General features: G+C 36.4%; 1 protein-coding gene across 4 annotated transcripts in view; it reads left to right on the forward strand.

The window, feature by feature from the left end:
* The window catches only part of DIAPH3 (diaphanous related formin 3), a 217,587-nt gene that overhangs the window by 12,585 nt on the left and 191,389 nt on the right, over nucleotides 1-13,613 (forward strand). For 2 of the 4 annotated variants that reach the window (XM_065678158.1, XM_065678159.1), the window contains 2 exons: nucleotides 8,092-8,265; nucleotides 13,099-13,203. In XM_065678158.1, coding sequence (XP_065534230.1) covers nucleotides 8,092-8,265; nucleotides 13,099-13,203 — 279 coding nt within the window. Of the gene's footprint in view, nucleotides 1-8,091; nucleotides 8,266-12,135; nucleotides 12,211-13,098; nucleotides 13,204-13,613 lie in introns of those variants that run through there. The other 2 variants (XM_065678161.1, XM_065678160.1) reach the window with 2 other exon arrangements.

The raw sequence follows: 13,613 nt of genomic DNA on the forward strand, positions 1-13,613 counted from the left end.
TTTTTTTTTTTTTTTTTAAACAGGCTATCTTGTTCCCTTATTACACTTATCCTTCCCTTACCCTATTGGACTTGTCTAACTTGTAATAATAGCCACTAGAAGTCAGGAGGTTTGTTTTGCATGTTGGAATAAGGACAAAGAGCCTGATAGCTCTGTAGTAAGCAGTCTCCTACCCAACTCCTTAAATTTCTTGGAGTATACTTAAGGCCCCTTCACAGACTAAGGAAACATCACCTGAAAAGTAGATATGAAGTGTCTGTGTATTTGTACATATGTATGTATTTTAAAGGGAAATGACAGCTGTTTAATAAAAGGCTAATGGTAAAAACAAACAACCCAATCCTTAAATATTGCAGTGGCAGACACTTTTAAAGATGTGTATTTTGTTCACTTTCAACTTCATCTTGGAACAGGGGTATGCTTTCCAGTTGACACTTTTTGTCTCTCTGAGTTTTCTGTTGGTTTAGTCTTTCTGTGCCTGATCCTGGGGAAATGGCTAATAACACTAGGTATCTGAGTCCTAGGCAGCTTAAATGTGGCTCAGAGCAGAGCAGTTTTGGCATTTAACACCAAACATAAAAATTGCTAAAGGTATTTTCTCAAAATTCGTTTTGTGCCAAGGGGGAAAACTGTAGTAAGAGAAGGTTGAAACCCTGAAGTTTTAATATTACTTGATTTTTGTAGCTTTCAATGAAATAATAGATTTCTTTCTTCACAGGGACACTCATTTGCATGTTAATTTGCTCTCTGCTGCATTATGCTTTATCAAATGCGTATAAATTATTACTTGCAGCCTGTTTCTTACAAATACATTGTTGTATCATGGTCACTAGGAACTTTTTTACATTTAGGTAAGTTAGCAATGTTTTGAGAGTCTAAAATGCAGACTGCTTTCAGTATTCCAATTGTATTGGATTATTCCTGAGACACTGATGCATTGTCTACTTTCTCTCCATAAAGTTCAGAAACACCTTGCTTTTTTACACATTTGACACATTTCTTTTACATTTTTTTGTTTACAAACTGTGAAGACAGGAGTCTTAATCTCATTCCACAGAAGAGAGGCAAATAGGTACCTGAGAGCTCATCTACCTGCAAGATCACTGTGGAAGCAAGTCTTTTTTTCTATTTTATCTTGAGTGCTTCACATTTCGACAGATGGTTTGTAAGGTTCATAAAGATCAAAAACCTGGATATGAACAGAATTTTATTAAAAATCTCTTATGTAGACAAAAATGAAATGCTTGCTAAAAGTCCTTACAGCTTAAAACTTATAAAGTTGGCTGATTTCGTAGCAACTGCTGTAATGATAAGAAAGGCTTTATAAATTCCAGTATATAGAGAAAACAGATTCAGAGTAGAATATATTCTAGACCTTCAAGATGTGACTGCATAGGCCTAAACTCTGTGACTTTTAGTTTTGTACCATTAGTAAAATTATTTGCTCTCAAGAAAGGTAAAATAATCTCTGGGAGATTGAGCATGTTAGGAATAAGAAGTCATATAAGAGGGATTTTCTCTGTATCTTGGTTTATGCAATATACAAGGCCTACAAGGATAGTGGAGAGGGACTTTTCATCAGCGACTGTAGCTATAAGACAAGAGGTAGACTTAAACAGGGGACGTTTAGGTTAGGTGTAATTAAGTTCTTCAGTGTGAGGGTGCTGAGGCCCTGGAACAGGTTGCCCAAAGAAATGGTAAATGCTCCATCCCTGGCAGTGTTCAAGGCCAGGCTGAACAGAGCCTTGGGTGACATGATCTAGTGTGAGGTGTCCCTGCCCATGGGAGGGGGGTTAGAGCTAGGTCCTTTCCAGCCCTAACCATTTTATGATTCTATTCTGTGTCTTTCTCTTATGAAAAGCTTTACTGCCACTAGTGGAGTTTATTACATAGTAAGAAGTTAATTTTATAGAGCAATTTGTCTGTCAAAGAAAGACTATACATTTTTAATCTTCTTTAAGCCCATGTGGACTCAATGATTTTAAGGGTCTTTTCTAACCTAAAAGATAGTATGAAGTCTAGTATTTTAAGTAGCAAAAATTGTTCGTATGCTAAGAATATCTTAAATTACTGGCAATATAGCTGTGAACATGTGAGCTGTGGTGGGTAAAATAAATCCTTCTGTTGGGGGAGGAAAATGTAAGGAGGAAAATGCATCCTGTTACCCAACAGAGGCAAGGCTGCTGTAGCTCAATGACCCACAGATCGAATCGGTATTGAGGCTGGAGCTATGTCCTACCTGTGTCAGTTGCTTTCTTTCAAGTAGTTTCTTTAATGTAGCTGTGTTTAAAAAATATGTATTATAAATTAAATCCTTATGGGATTTCAATATTGCTGTGATGATACTACTTTACAAATAAGCCAGCATATTTTCTTGTACTACTAGTAATAAAAAAGCACAGCTCAGATCTTTTTTGCACTGTATGCATGATTTATGTTTAAAGACATATGGGATGTTCATCATTCATTCATGTATCTTGACTGCCAAGTGATTAGTGAGATAACTTTTCCCTGTGCAGATGCTGTCAACACTGTGACTGTGTGTATTCAGGAACTTGCTTTGCCCCTCATACACTGCTGGAGATTGTTGGCAGGGTTTGGCTGGTGTACTTTTCTGAAGCTAGTTTCACATAGCTGTGTAATGGATGAAGCAGGGAAACACTGCTGTAAGACAGTTTTAAACTCTATTACAATGCAAGGGGGCCATAACAATAGTTTTGCCAAGGCTTCCAGAGAATCTTAAAGGTGGTAAATGTAAATGCTACTGAAAAGCAGTGTCATGGTAACTCATGGTTACATGTTGACCGTGGTTTATTTTTCACTGTGTTTGAGTTATGATGTTAAGATTTTGTTTCATCTCCGTTGCCATTTTTGTCTTGTGGAGAATGCGAACTGATAGAATAAAGTACACAGCTTTATAGATATTTTAGTCTCTGGCAATAGGAGGCATAAAGACAAAAAACCTAAAATATATGCAAACAACGCACTTTTTTAAGTTTATGAGAAAAGACGTCTCATGCCTTTCATGCTGGGGGATCTAGTCTTAGGAGCAAGAACTGTGCAGACTATATCTTTAATAGCTTCTTTGCTGTCCTAGTTAATTTTTGTTTATCTTTTCCCTCCTCTTCCTCTTCCCTCCCACTTCAGAAAAAAATCAGACCAAACCTACATTTTGACCAAAAAAGACTTACGACTGTCTCTATTAGTTGTTGCTAACAAAACAGTGGTGTATCAGTGTTATTTCTAGAATTATGGTTACCTTTGGATAAGAAACTTCTTCCTATCATTCCAGAGTTAACTTCTTTTCAGTTACTTTGACTTTTCTTTTCTATATCACATACTTTTAAGCATAAGACCACTATGCAGCCTATATTGTGCTTACATAGGTAGTTAATGTTTTGGTTTTTTTTTTTCACAATTTCCACGTGAATAGTTTTTAATGAATATTACAGAAGCATTTTTGTACTCTATATTCTATTACTTTTGTTTCTTTTTAGATTATGCATCTGAAATAGTTTTCCTCATCTTTGATAACTATGCTATAATGGTAGGGATAGATTTTTTAATTTTATTTTATTTTTTTTAATTTATGAGTTGGTGTCCTGGGTTTACCAGGAGCCATTTTGCTCCTTCTTAGTAACTGGTGCAAGCTCTGTGTTTTGGCTTCCAGCCTGGGCAGAGAGCTGATAACACCGATTGGTTTTAATTGTTGTTTAGTAATGTTTATTCTGGCCAAGGACTTTGTGAGTCTCATGCTCTGCTGGGGACGAGGGGAGGCCGGGAGGAAGCAGAGACAGGACACCTGACCCAAGCTAGCCAAGGAGGTATTCCATACCACAGCACGTCATGCCCAGGGAGGTAACTGGGAGTTGCCCAGAAGGGCACGGTCTCTCTTCGGGAGGGGGGGTCGAACTCGTTCGGCGGTGGTATCGTATTCTCTTGTTATTTTCTCTTATCGTTATTATCATTGGTGGTAGCAGTAGTGGTTTGTGTTATACCTTAGTTACTGGGCTGTTCTTATCTCAACCCGTGGGAGTTACATTCTCTCAATTCTCCTCCCCATCCCTCTGGGAGTGGGGAGGGTCGGGGGGGGGTGTGAGTGGATGAGCTGTGTGGATCGGTTTAAACCACAACAGTTGGTTAGAGATTCTCTGTTATGTTTTTGTATAGTGGATTAAAAGAATTCTTGCTTTCTCCTCTCAGTGCCCAGAAGTACACAGTTGCACTGTTATTTCCTTCTTATTCCTTTATTGCCTTTGAAAACTGTCTACAATCTACTCTGCCTTCCATCAGTACATCAAACCAGATATTAATTTCGGGAATTTCAAAGTGACTTTACTATGGAGATACTTTTATCAAGAGCATATGAAACACTGTTTATTGTTTGGTTAATTATAATGTTGGCCAACAAACATTCTAAGGGGAAAGTTTGTCCCTTTCAGAGAATTATTGTCCTAAAGCACTGTTCCTGTATGGGTCTATATGTATTTATTGGTAAAATAAATACCAAAAAAAGGGTAGACATCTTTAGAAAAGACAGAAGGTGAAACCTGCTTTAAACTGTGGTGACACTTTGTATCAAAGCTAACTTTATATATTCCCCATTGAAAAACCATGACAGTTAGCCTGATTTAAAATGTTTTGGTGTAGCATGGAAGATTACTGAACTACATTTTTGCCATTTTCTCCTCAATGCACTTAGATCGCCAACAGCGATCAGTGGTAGATTTCATTACAACCAAGCAATGAAATTTCCATTCTTTCTGTATAGTGCTTTCTGTGGACCATGAAATTATTCGCCTGTATGGCATATCGAGAGGTATTAACTTTTTTGAAGCACTATCAATGTATAATTCAAGAGAAGTGTTTGTAGAATAGCCACACTGTATTTCTATGAGTTTCTATGTGTTTCTATTTCTTGTGAGTTTTTTTTTTTTTTGGTGTATGAAAATCTAACTTAGGCTTCGTTGTTTTAAATTAATTTGTTTGACACATGTTTATATGTGCTTATAATCCTAGTATCTCACTTTGTCTCACATGTTCTGCCTGATCAAATATATTCCAAGAGTGTGCTTCCCTCCTATAGGATACGTGTGTCCTGGGTTCAGCAGTAGCAGTTATTTTTCTCCTTAGTAGCTGGTGCATCACTGTGTTTTGACTTTAGGCCTGGCAACAGAGCTGATAACACAAATGTTTGGTCTGGCCAAGGACTTTGTGAGCCTCATGCTCTGGCAGGGAGGAGGGGAAGCCGGGAGGAAGCAGAGACAGGACACCGGACCCAAACTGACCAAACCACAGCACGTCATGCCCAGGATGTAACCGAGAGTTACCCGGAAGGGCGGGGACTGCAGGGTTGGACGAGGTATTGGTCAGTGCTCTGTCAGGGTGGAGCGAGTTATTGGTCGGCTGGTGTTGAGGAGTTGTATTCTTTCCTCTTGTTATTTCCTTTATCATTATTATTATTATTGGTGGTAGCAGTAGTGATTTGTGTTATACCTTAGTTACTGGGCTGTTCTTATCTCAACCCATGGGAGTTGCATTCTTTTTGATTCTCCTCTCCGTCCCTCCAGGAGCAGGGGGAGGGCAAGAAGTGGGGGGAGTGAGTGAATGAGCTTTGTGGTTGGGTTTAAACCACAACAGTGTGGTATAGAATTTGGTGAATGTGGGGAATATGAATGTTATGGCCTTATCTGTAGTGTTGTGAAACATCTGCCATACAGTCTAATGTTCAAGAGGAGCTTAAAAGCAAAGCATAATCTAAGAATGTGAACACATTTCAATATGTCTTTTCAAGGATGGATGATCTCTCATCCCTGGGTTGGTGCTGCCTGTTACTAGTGGAGCAAGAGCAGCTCTGGGATGGCAGGGAATATTTCATGGCAGAGACTGGGGTGGTTCTGCCTGGCCAGAGCTGATATTGCCGCTGCTGTGTGGTGCAGGGGAAGGAAGAGAGGACACTTAAGCATCATGTACTGTAAGGAAGGGGCCTAGATTTTTCAGGAGAGATGGGATAAGTAGTGTACGACTCGCACTTCTCTTAAACGTAATTTTGTAAATTCTCTGCTGACTGAACCATGAGCTGAATGTTGTGTTTTTTTTTGGTGTGTTTTTTTTGTGTTTTTTGTTTTGTTTTTGGTTTTGTTTGTTTTTGTTTGTTTTTGTTTTCTTTACTGGAGTGTCTTCCTTCTACCCCTGCTTCAGTTCTGTGTATGAAGAACCTTCAAACATAATGGTTTATTTCTCAGGTTATGCACTTGATAGTGAATAGTGGGGCATGGAGAAGCTACTTGCAAATTCTTTGGAGTAGACTTGCTGCCTTTTGTTGGTGCTCAGTGAAAGACATTGTTTGAGAAGAAAAATCTCAGATCGTATGTTTTTTATTTTTTTTTTTTTTGAGATTCCAGTCTAAATATTGCAGTTTGCAACCTGTCTTTATCCCCCCCCATGTTTACCAGCGACTTGTGCTTTTAAAGGCAGGAAAGGAAATTGCTGTCTGATTGAGATGTAAGATGATTTTTGTCACTGATGATTCTACTTCTCTTCCAGTGATGTTACCCTCCCTTTTGCTTTTGCTGCATTCTTTCTTTCTGGGACTTGCCTATGTAATTATTCCTTTAGAGTGTGCTTTCCTCACTGCCTGCTGGTTTGATATGACACTAAAGAGCCCCATCATCCATGCTGAGTTCTTTTATGTTTATGCTATATTCATTTTCTGCTTTTGCATGTTCTACAGCCATCTGTATGTGAGTGGCTTGTACTCTTATTTCTGTGTTCCAAAACCTGTTCTTTTACAATTCTGAGCAGGAAGAATTAAAGTCTTTTTGTTTTTCCTCTAAGCCTCTCTTCATGGATGTCTAATAGTCAATTCTTGCTCTGACTAGAGTGTTACACTTGTACCCAGTTTTTGCTACCAATTTTCTTTTCTCTCTCTGATCTTAATTTCACAGATGCTATAATAACTTTACTTGTCATTTAGCTTGGTAACTTGGATGTAGTTATTAAGTGATATCTCAAGATACTTATATTCAAGATATATTGAAGCCTCAGAATATTTTTGCATAGCATTTCAAAGATGTGGGTCTATTGATGTGGTTGGAATCTTGTCCAAAATCTCTTACGCATCAAATGCTACCATAACTTCCTTCTGTATTGACAAGCGTAGTACTGGTGTTCACATCTGCTCAAAAGGCTGCTACAGAGATGATTAAGATTTAGCACGTCTCATTGAGTATGTCATCTGCTTTTGTATTCTGTTGGCTCTTGCCCATATACATTTAAACTCTCAACCTCTAAAAATGAGAATGTCTAAATTTTCACTTAGTAAGTCTTTATTGAAAAGGTGATATATACCTAAGAAGTAAAAAAAAACCAAACAAAAGCCACAACAAACAACCCACAATCCAAACCACTTTTCCAAAGAATTTTTATTTGCTCTTGAAAGGGTAAAGTTCAAGTGACTGTCTCATGTTGGTGATAAGACCTAAGGATTATCCATGAAACCATGAATGTATCCTGCTCTACTGTACTGTACTGTACTGTAAATTTCTAAATAGCTGGAGTACAAAAAGGCACTAAGTTTTGGGTAGCGTAACACAAATAAAAAAATAGAGCAATGTCTTAGTTATGCTAACTTGTCTTTTAATAAGAAGTAACTTCTGTATGTTCTGTATGAAAATGCAAATCTGTGTATTCTATTACAATGTCAGGAGTACAGCTGTTTCAGGGTAGCAAAAAACATCTTAGAACTATGCTTTTGGTAAATAAGCCTGCTTTTTCATATACTACATGTAATGGTTGGGAAGAACTCTTCTTAAATTGGTTTTGTAGATATCTTTCTTCCAAACTTTCTGCAATATTCTCATGTTCTGCATGATTTCTCCATAATGTAATGGAATTCTGGTCTGTTAACTTGATTGCTAAGGCAACTGACTGTTACATGCATATTTAGGAAAGCCCTCTAAAATAACACAGTTAAATAACAAGCAAGTTACCACAGAAAAATAAGGATGTTTAGTTTCCAAGAATGCTCATCTTAATTAGGGTTATGTAGAATGGAAACAGTATGTGATGTTACACCTTTTCTGTTTTCAGTTGGATAGATTTGCCAGTATAAGAATTCCAGGAAGTAAAAAGGAACGACCTCCTCTGCCGCATATGAAGCATTCTCATTCTGCGGATTGGTCATCCACACCTATGGACACAGAGGATTTTGCTCCAAAGACCCTGTCGGAAAGAGAAATTATAGCACTGTTTGAAAAAATGATGGTAAGTGTCTTAAGTTGTTTTCCTTTACTTGAAGAATAACAATGTGGCTAACTGACAGAAGGGGGCCTTCCTTTGTGCATGTGTTCTGATCTTCACCTGAATTATTAGTATTGTTGTTGTGAGTTGTAATTGTGTTTTTTACGGTGTTTCTCAGGGGATGAACTGTTTGCATTATTTTGACAAGATCTTTCTCCAAATATATTTAAAATGGAAACTGAAGTTTTCTGATTATTAGAAGTGAGATTATGCAACAGATTTTGAGGAAAACAAGAAATGGAAAATCCTTCTTCCTTTCAAGATGACCTGAAACTTTTACAAAGAGATTTTAAACCTCTGAATGTCACAGAAAGATTTTGTTCTGAAATTACGTTCTCTTTCTTGCACAAAAAAAGACTCAAGGTTCTTGCCTCCAAAGCAGCATTTGTCTGTATGAGTCTCAAATTTGCTGCTTTCCCCAGCTGTCATTGTTATTGTGCTACAAAAGAGTAGTCATTTGGTGGAAAGGTTATGTGACATTGGTACCACCTCTTGGTAGTACCAATAGGTTGGGGTTTTTTGTCATGGTGATGATGGCATTTTTGGCAATTTAAAACTCAACATGGAGTGGCCATGAGAGAAGAGAGTGACTGCATCTCAAGAGCATAAGAGGACATTAACAAGGAGAGTAATATCTAGATTATTTTTTTTTCTCTGTCCCATAACAAGTAACTCTTGAAACACAAAGGGGCTGTCAGGAGCTGGAATGTGGAAGAAATTAAATGCGCTATGAGAGAAATACCTTTATGGAATTTCTAATTCTCAGTACTCAATTATGTTAGTTTAGTTATGAAGATGCTTCTGTAGAACTGTTGAGGGCTATAACTGAAAGAGAGGATTCAGGATTTTAATTTTTCTGGTTAAGCTAATGGAGAGGACGAATTTACTGTATTATCAACTTTTTTATCTGTACTTGTTCTTACTTACATGGTTGATTTTTCTTGGTGTACCTCAGCGTCTAAGCTACTTTACTACTTTTAAAAAAAATTCACTATTAATGGTAGTTGCTCAAATGTTAGGAAATGGGAGAGGTTTTCACTTAAATAACCTTGAAGGTATGCCTCCCTATGCACATCCCCTGCTACATAAATGTAGGATGTATTTCTCTACCATTCCACAGGGATTCTGGTATAGGATAGCGTGTGATGTTGGGACTATGCCATAAAAAATTCAAACTTTCATTAAATCCTCAGAAACCTACTACTGTATGTTTAGGTAAAAAGAAATGCTTATATCCAGGCTTATTTCCATGGATCCTGAAGCAATTAATTCCAATTTTATAACTACTATGCAAAAACATGTTAATGATGACATCAGGATAATTTCAATGCTTTCCTAGTCTCATTGAATAACAAAGCACTTAAACCACTTAATTAGTATTATTTTAGCTATAACATATAATGCAGAAGGGATTCTTCAGATTATCCACGCTTGAATGGAATGAAATAAAGCTAGTTTAATCACAGTAGATTGTATAGCTAATTAAATATTGTAGCCTCTGGTTTGCTGTTCTGACCAAATTAAGTGATCTAGGGGGTGGTGAACAGCTTCAGTGTTGTAGCCAGGCTTTTGTAACTGATTTTGCACAAAACAAAAAGTCTATTGGTTAGTATTGAAGAGAGTAGTTTCTGAATTCTGAAGTTTCAATGAATGCATTATGCTGTACTTTGGATTTTCCTAGATACATGCAGCTTCCTTCTCCCAGTATTTTATGATTCCTCCTTATATCCAATCTAAACTTCCTCTGTTCAAGTTTTAACCCATTACCCCTTGTCTTATCACTACAGTCCCTAATGAAGAGTCCCTCCCCAGCATCCTTGTAGGCCCCCTTCAGATACTGGAAGGTTGCTTTAATGATGTTTCATTTCTTAAAAGCAACAACAAAGAAATTACTTTTTGCTGTACACAGACTGAATATTTCTTATAAATAAACCTGCTGTTACATTAGGATTCTGGAATATAGCTGATAGGCTATAGGCTACTGATAGGCTTCTTAACACCCCCTCCCTGCCTCATCCTTTTTTTAACATGATTAGAAGTTAAAGGGTCTTGTTTTTCCTGCAAAAAATATTTTTTACCTTTCTATTATTTAAGAAGTTATTTTTCAACAAGCTTAAAAAAGGAAGTCTGAAAGGAGGGCTTTTAAATGAAGAGCTTCACAGTGGCTACAGGCTAATGTGAAAAATTTTGTTTGTTTGTTTGTTTTACCTCCCCCCACCCCCCTTAGGTAAGATATACATATATTTCAATGTTGCTATGAACAAAACCTGTTTGGCATATTGGAGACAGGGTACTGGTGGTATGATAACTCTTAGAAAACAATGAGAAAGACCTAGACATATATCTCTGTGAAACTTAAAATGGAATACTTTGGTTTCAGTGTTCCTACCCTTGTCTTTATGGAGGTTTTAAAAACACAATTTAAGTATTAAATAAAATACAGCTACCTTTATTAAATATACATGTAAAATGTATTTTCATTTGAAGCCAGTATTGCTATACAATTGTATCCCTGTGGAAAGGAATCCTGAGGCACAGTGTTGCAAAGATATTTATTGGAACTTGCAGGAAAAAAATCATCTGGTAATGTCAAGCTGGACTTGATTTTAGTAATCTATAGTATCGGTTGTCATGTACGTATCTCAACAGATGTGTTGCCTGTTAATAAGGATAGTCATAAATATGATGTTGTGAATTTAATGTAAGGTAGTTAATTAAACTGAAGTATTATATAAAATGAGAAATACCTGTAGTTAGATAACAAATGGCCAGAGGGAACACTAACATAGTGTTCTTGACAATTTGATTTGATTTTGATCCCTCCCATTTTTAAGCTAAGGAAATGCTTTAGATAAGGTGTAAAGATTTTTGAGCGGTTATTGAGAATTTAAGGTTATAGTATTTTGCTGGCTTTCAAAGAACTTGTTACTGAAAAAAAAAATTTAAAGTAGTAAATTGAAAAGAACTTTATCTGCTCTTATTTAAAATACCTTTTAACAGTCTCCAAATCTCTATGTCCAAAACCATGTATCAGTGCCAGAATTCACTGATGAATTGTCCAAGTCCTGTCTAATTATGTAATTAATGCTAAGTGCTTGATCAGTCATTAAAATACATAGATTGGTTTGTTGTGTAACTAGTTTAAATTTTTAGGTTTCCAGGTAACCCTGTGTGGTAGCCTCCTTTCTTGTTGGCTCTGGCTTGTTTAGACGAAGGTGTTTTGCATTTACTTTGAGATGTGGGTGGTAACATCAACATGCAATCTAGCTGCCAAGGATTCAAATGACTACATTATTGCTTGAATGAAATATTTTTTGCATGCCCCTTGTGCTTGCTTGATAGTAAAAATATCAAATAATAACATTGTATATATAGTATCAAATATACAAATCTGATAATAGAAATCCACTACATAGTATCAAATAAATAATAAAATACTAAATAGTAATTAAATAAGAAGTAATAATTTAAATGCATACTAGACTTAAGTGAAGATTTTTTCCTAGTCCATAAGGAAACAAAAGGCTAACATTTGTGGGGGGAAAAATCTACACAAAATTGCTCTACTTGGAAGTTCAGCACAGGGGGTCAAGCATTTTCTGCAGTGTCTTCTCACTTGCATTTATACAAAACTCTAAATGTCTCTAGGAGTTGTTCTTGGTTCTATCCTATTCAATATGAAAACTAGTGAAAGACAAGGAAACTTAAGTTTCAGTGTAGTATAAAATTTTGGACATTAGGTGTGGTTTTTTGGTTTTTTTTTTTTTTTTCCTCGTTAAAGTTCTAAGGTTATGAGTTTGCTTACTGTTTGTCTTTGATTTCTGACTAGGTGAAATAGCTTTCCTATCAAGATGCTTACCTACTGATTTTGTAGCATTGCTATTGCCAAAGCTGGTGGGGATTCACCTTGTAAGTCTCAGCTGAAAATAACTACAGTAATTCTTGCTAAGCTTGGGTGACCATGGTAATGCTGTATATACTCATATGCGTGTGTGCCTAAATTGTTTCTGTTTCTTAAGCTTTTTTTTTTTTTCCCCCCTGTACCTCCAGTGTGATAGGAAATGTCCTTTCTCACAGATGTGGAGCTGATTACAATGATCAGAGCATTTCTAGGCTGGAACAGTAGAAGTCCCTTTATCAGAAATGTCAATGAATAGCTGCTGTATGGCTTTCAATGTAGCTCTGCACATGTTCCTTTTGACCTCTGGTTTATGTTGGAATGAATGAATTGTCATGGGGTTTTGATGACAGTTGAAGGTGTTGATTTAGTGATCAAATCATCAAGAATTCAGGCCTTTTATTGCAAGGGTATTATTTTGTGAACTACCCTCAGTGCAAAGCAGATTCTGCTGCCCAGGATTAACTATTTGGTAACTGAGGAACACAATTATGGAACAAATTTAATACATTATTTTTTAAAATCTGAGAGGCTGGTTTGAGTACATTTATAAAATGTTTTAGGAAGTGGTAAGTAATGGTTTTCTTGTGGGGGTGTGTGTGTGTGTGTGTGAATTGCAGGTGATTTCTAAGAGATCATTCTAGTGGTTGTGGTGCACTTGTTTATTGTGACATAGTTGGCTGGTTTTTTTTAGTTTGAGTTGCTAGGGAGTATGGATAAGGATTTTTATTATTTTGAGTAACTAACCTATGGAAAGTTCTTTGTGTAACAGTTTTCAATCAAGCAAGTTTGTATTTTTGTGTCTTTATTGTTTTCAAGTTAGTCTCATAGTTAAACAACTGTTCCTGGATGACATTTGAAACTACTTTGTGTTTGTTTTTTCACTGCTCCCATTCTAGGAAGATATGAATTTAAATGAAGACAAGAAGATGCCATTGAGAGAAAAGGATTTTAATACCAAAAAAGAAATGGTGATGCAATATATTAGCACTGCTTCCAAATCTGTAAGTAAATGTTTCTGAAGTGCAAAAATTTCTTAATGTTTAGGTTATTTTCATGTTGGAGAGGAAAAAATGATGCCTGCATGTCACATTCTTTTGACTCCTGTTTTTCATAGACACAAACATTTTTAAAGGGCATTATCTCATTTTATAAGCCCCAAAGAAAGATAGTCACTTATACTTGGAATGTGTCTTCTGCTACAGAACAGCACATCTTTTTGGTAAAGGTATGGCTATTAGTGGAGATGGAAAGATTTTTTCACAGAACTTGAAAAAGCTTGATGTGAACATTTTTATTTTCTAGCACTGTTTGGAAAGAATTACTTACTGATTATTCTTTTTCATACTTGACTTTAGTACAGAGTTCATGTTGTGGTGCTATGAAATAGTTGCTAATGAGATTGTTTGCACAT

The sequence above is a fragment of the Lathamus discolor genome, chromosome 4 (genome assembly GCF_037157495.1).
Source record: "Lathamus discolor isolate bLatDis1 chromosome 4, bLatDis1.hap1, whole genome shotgun sequence".
In the NCBI taxonomy this organism is placed as follows: domain Eukaryota; kingdom Metazoa; phylum Chordata; class Aves; order Psittaciformes; family Psittacidae; genus Lathamus; species Lathamus discolor.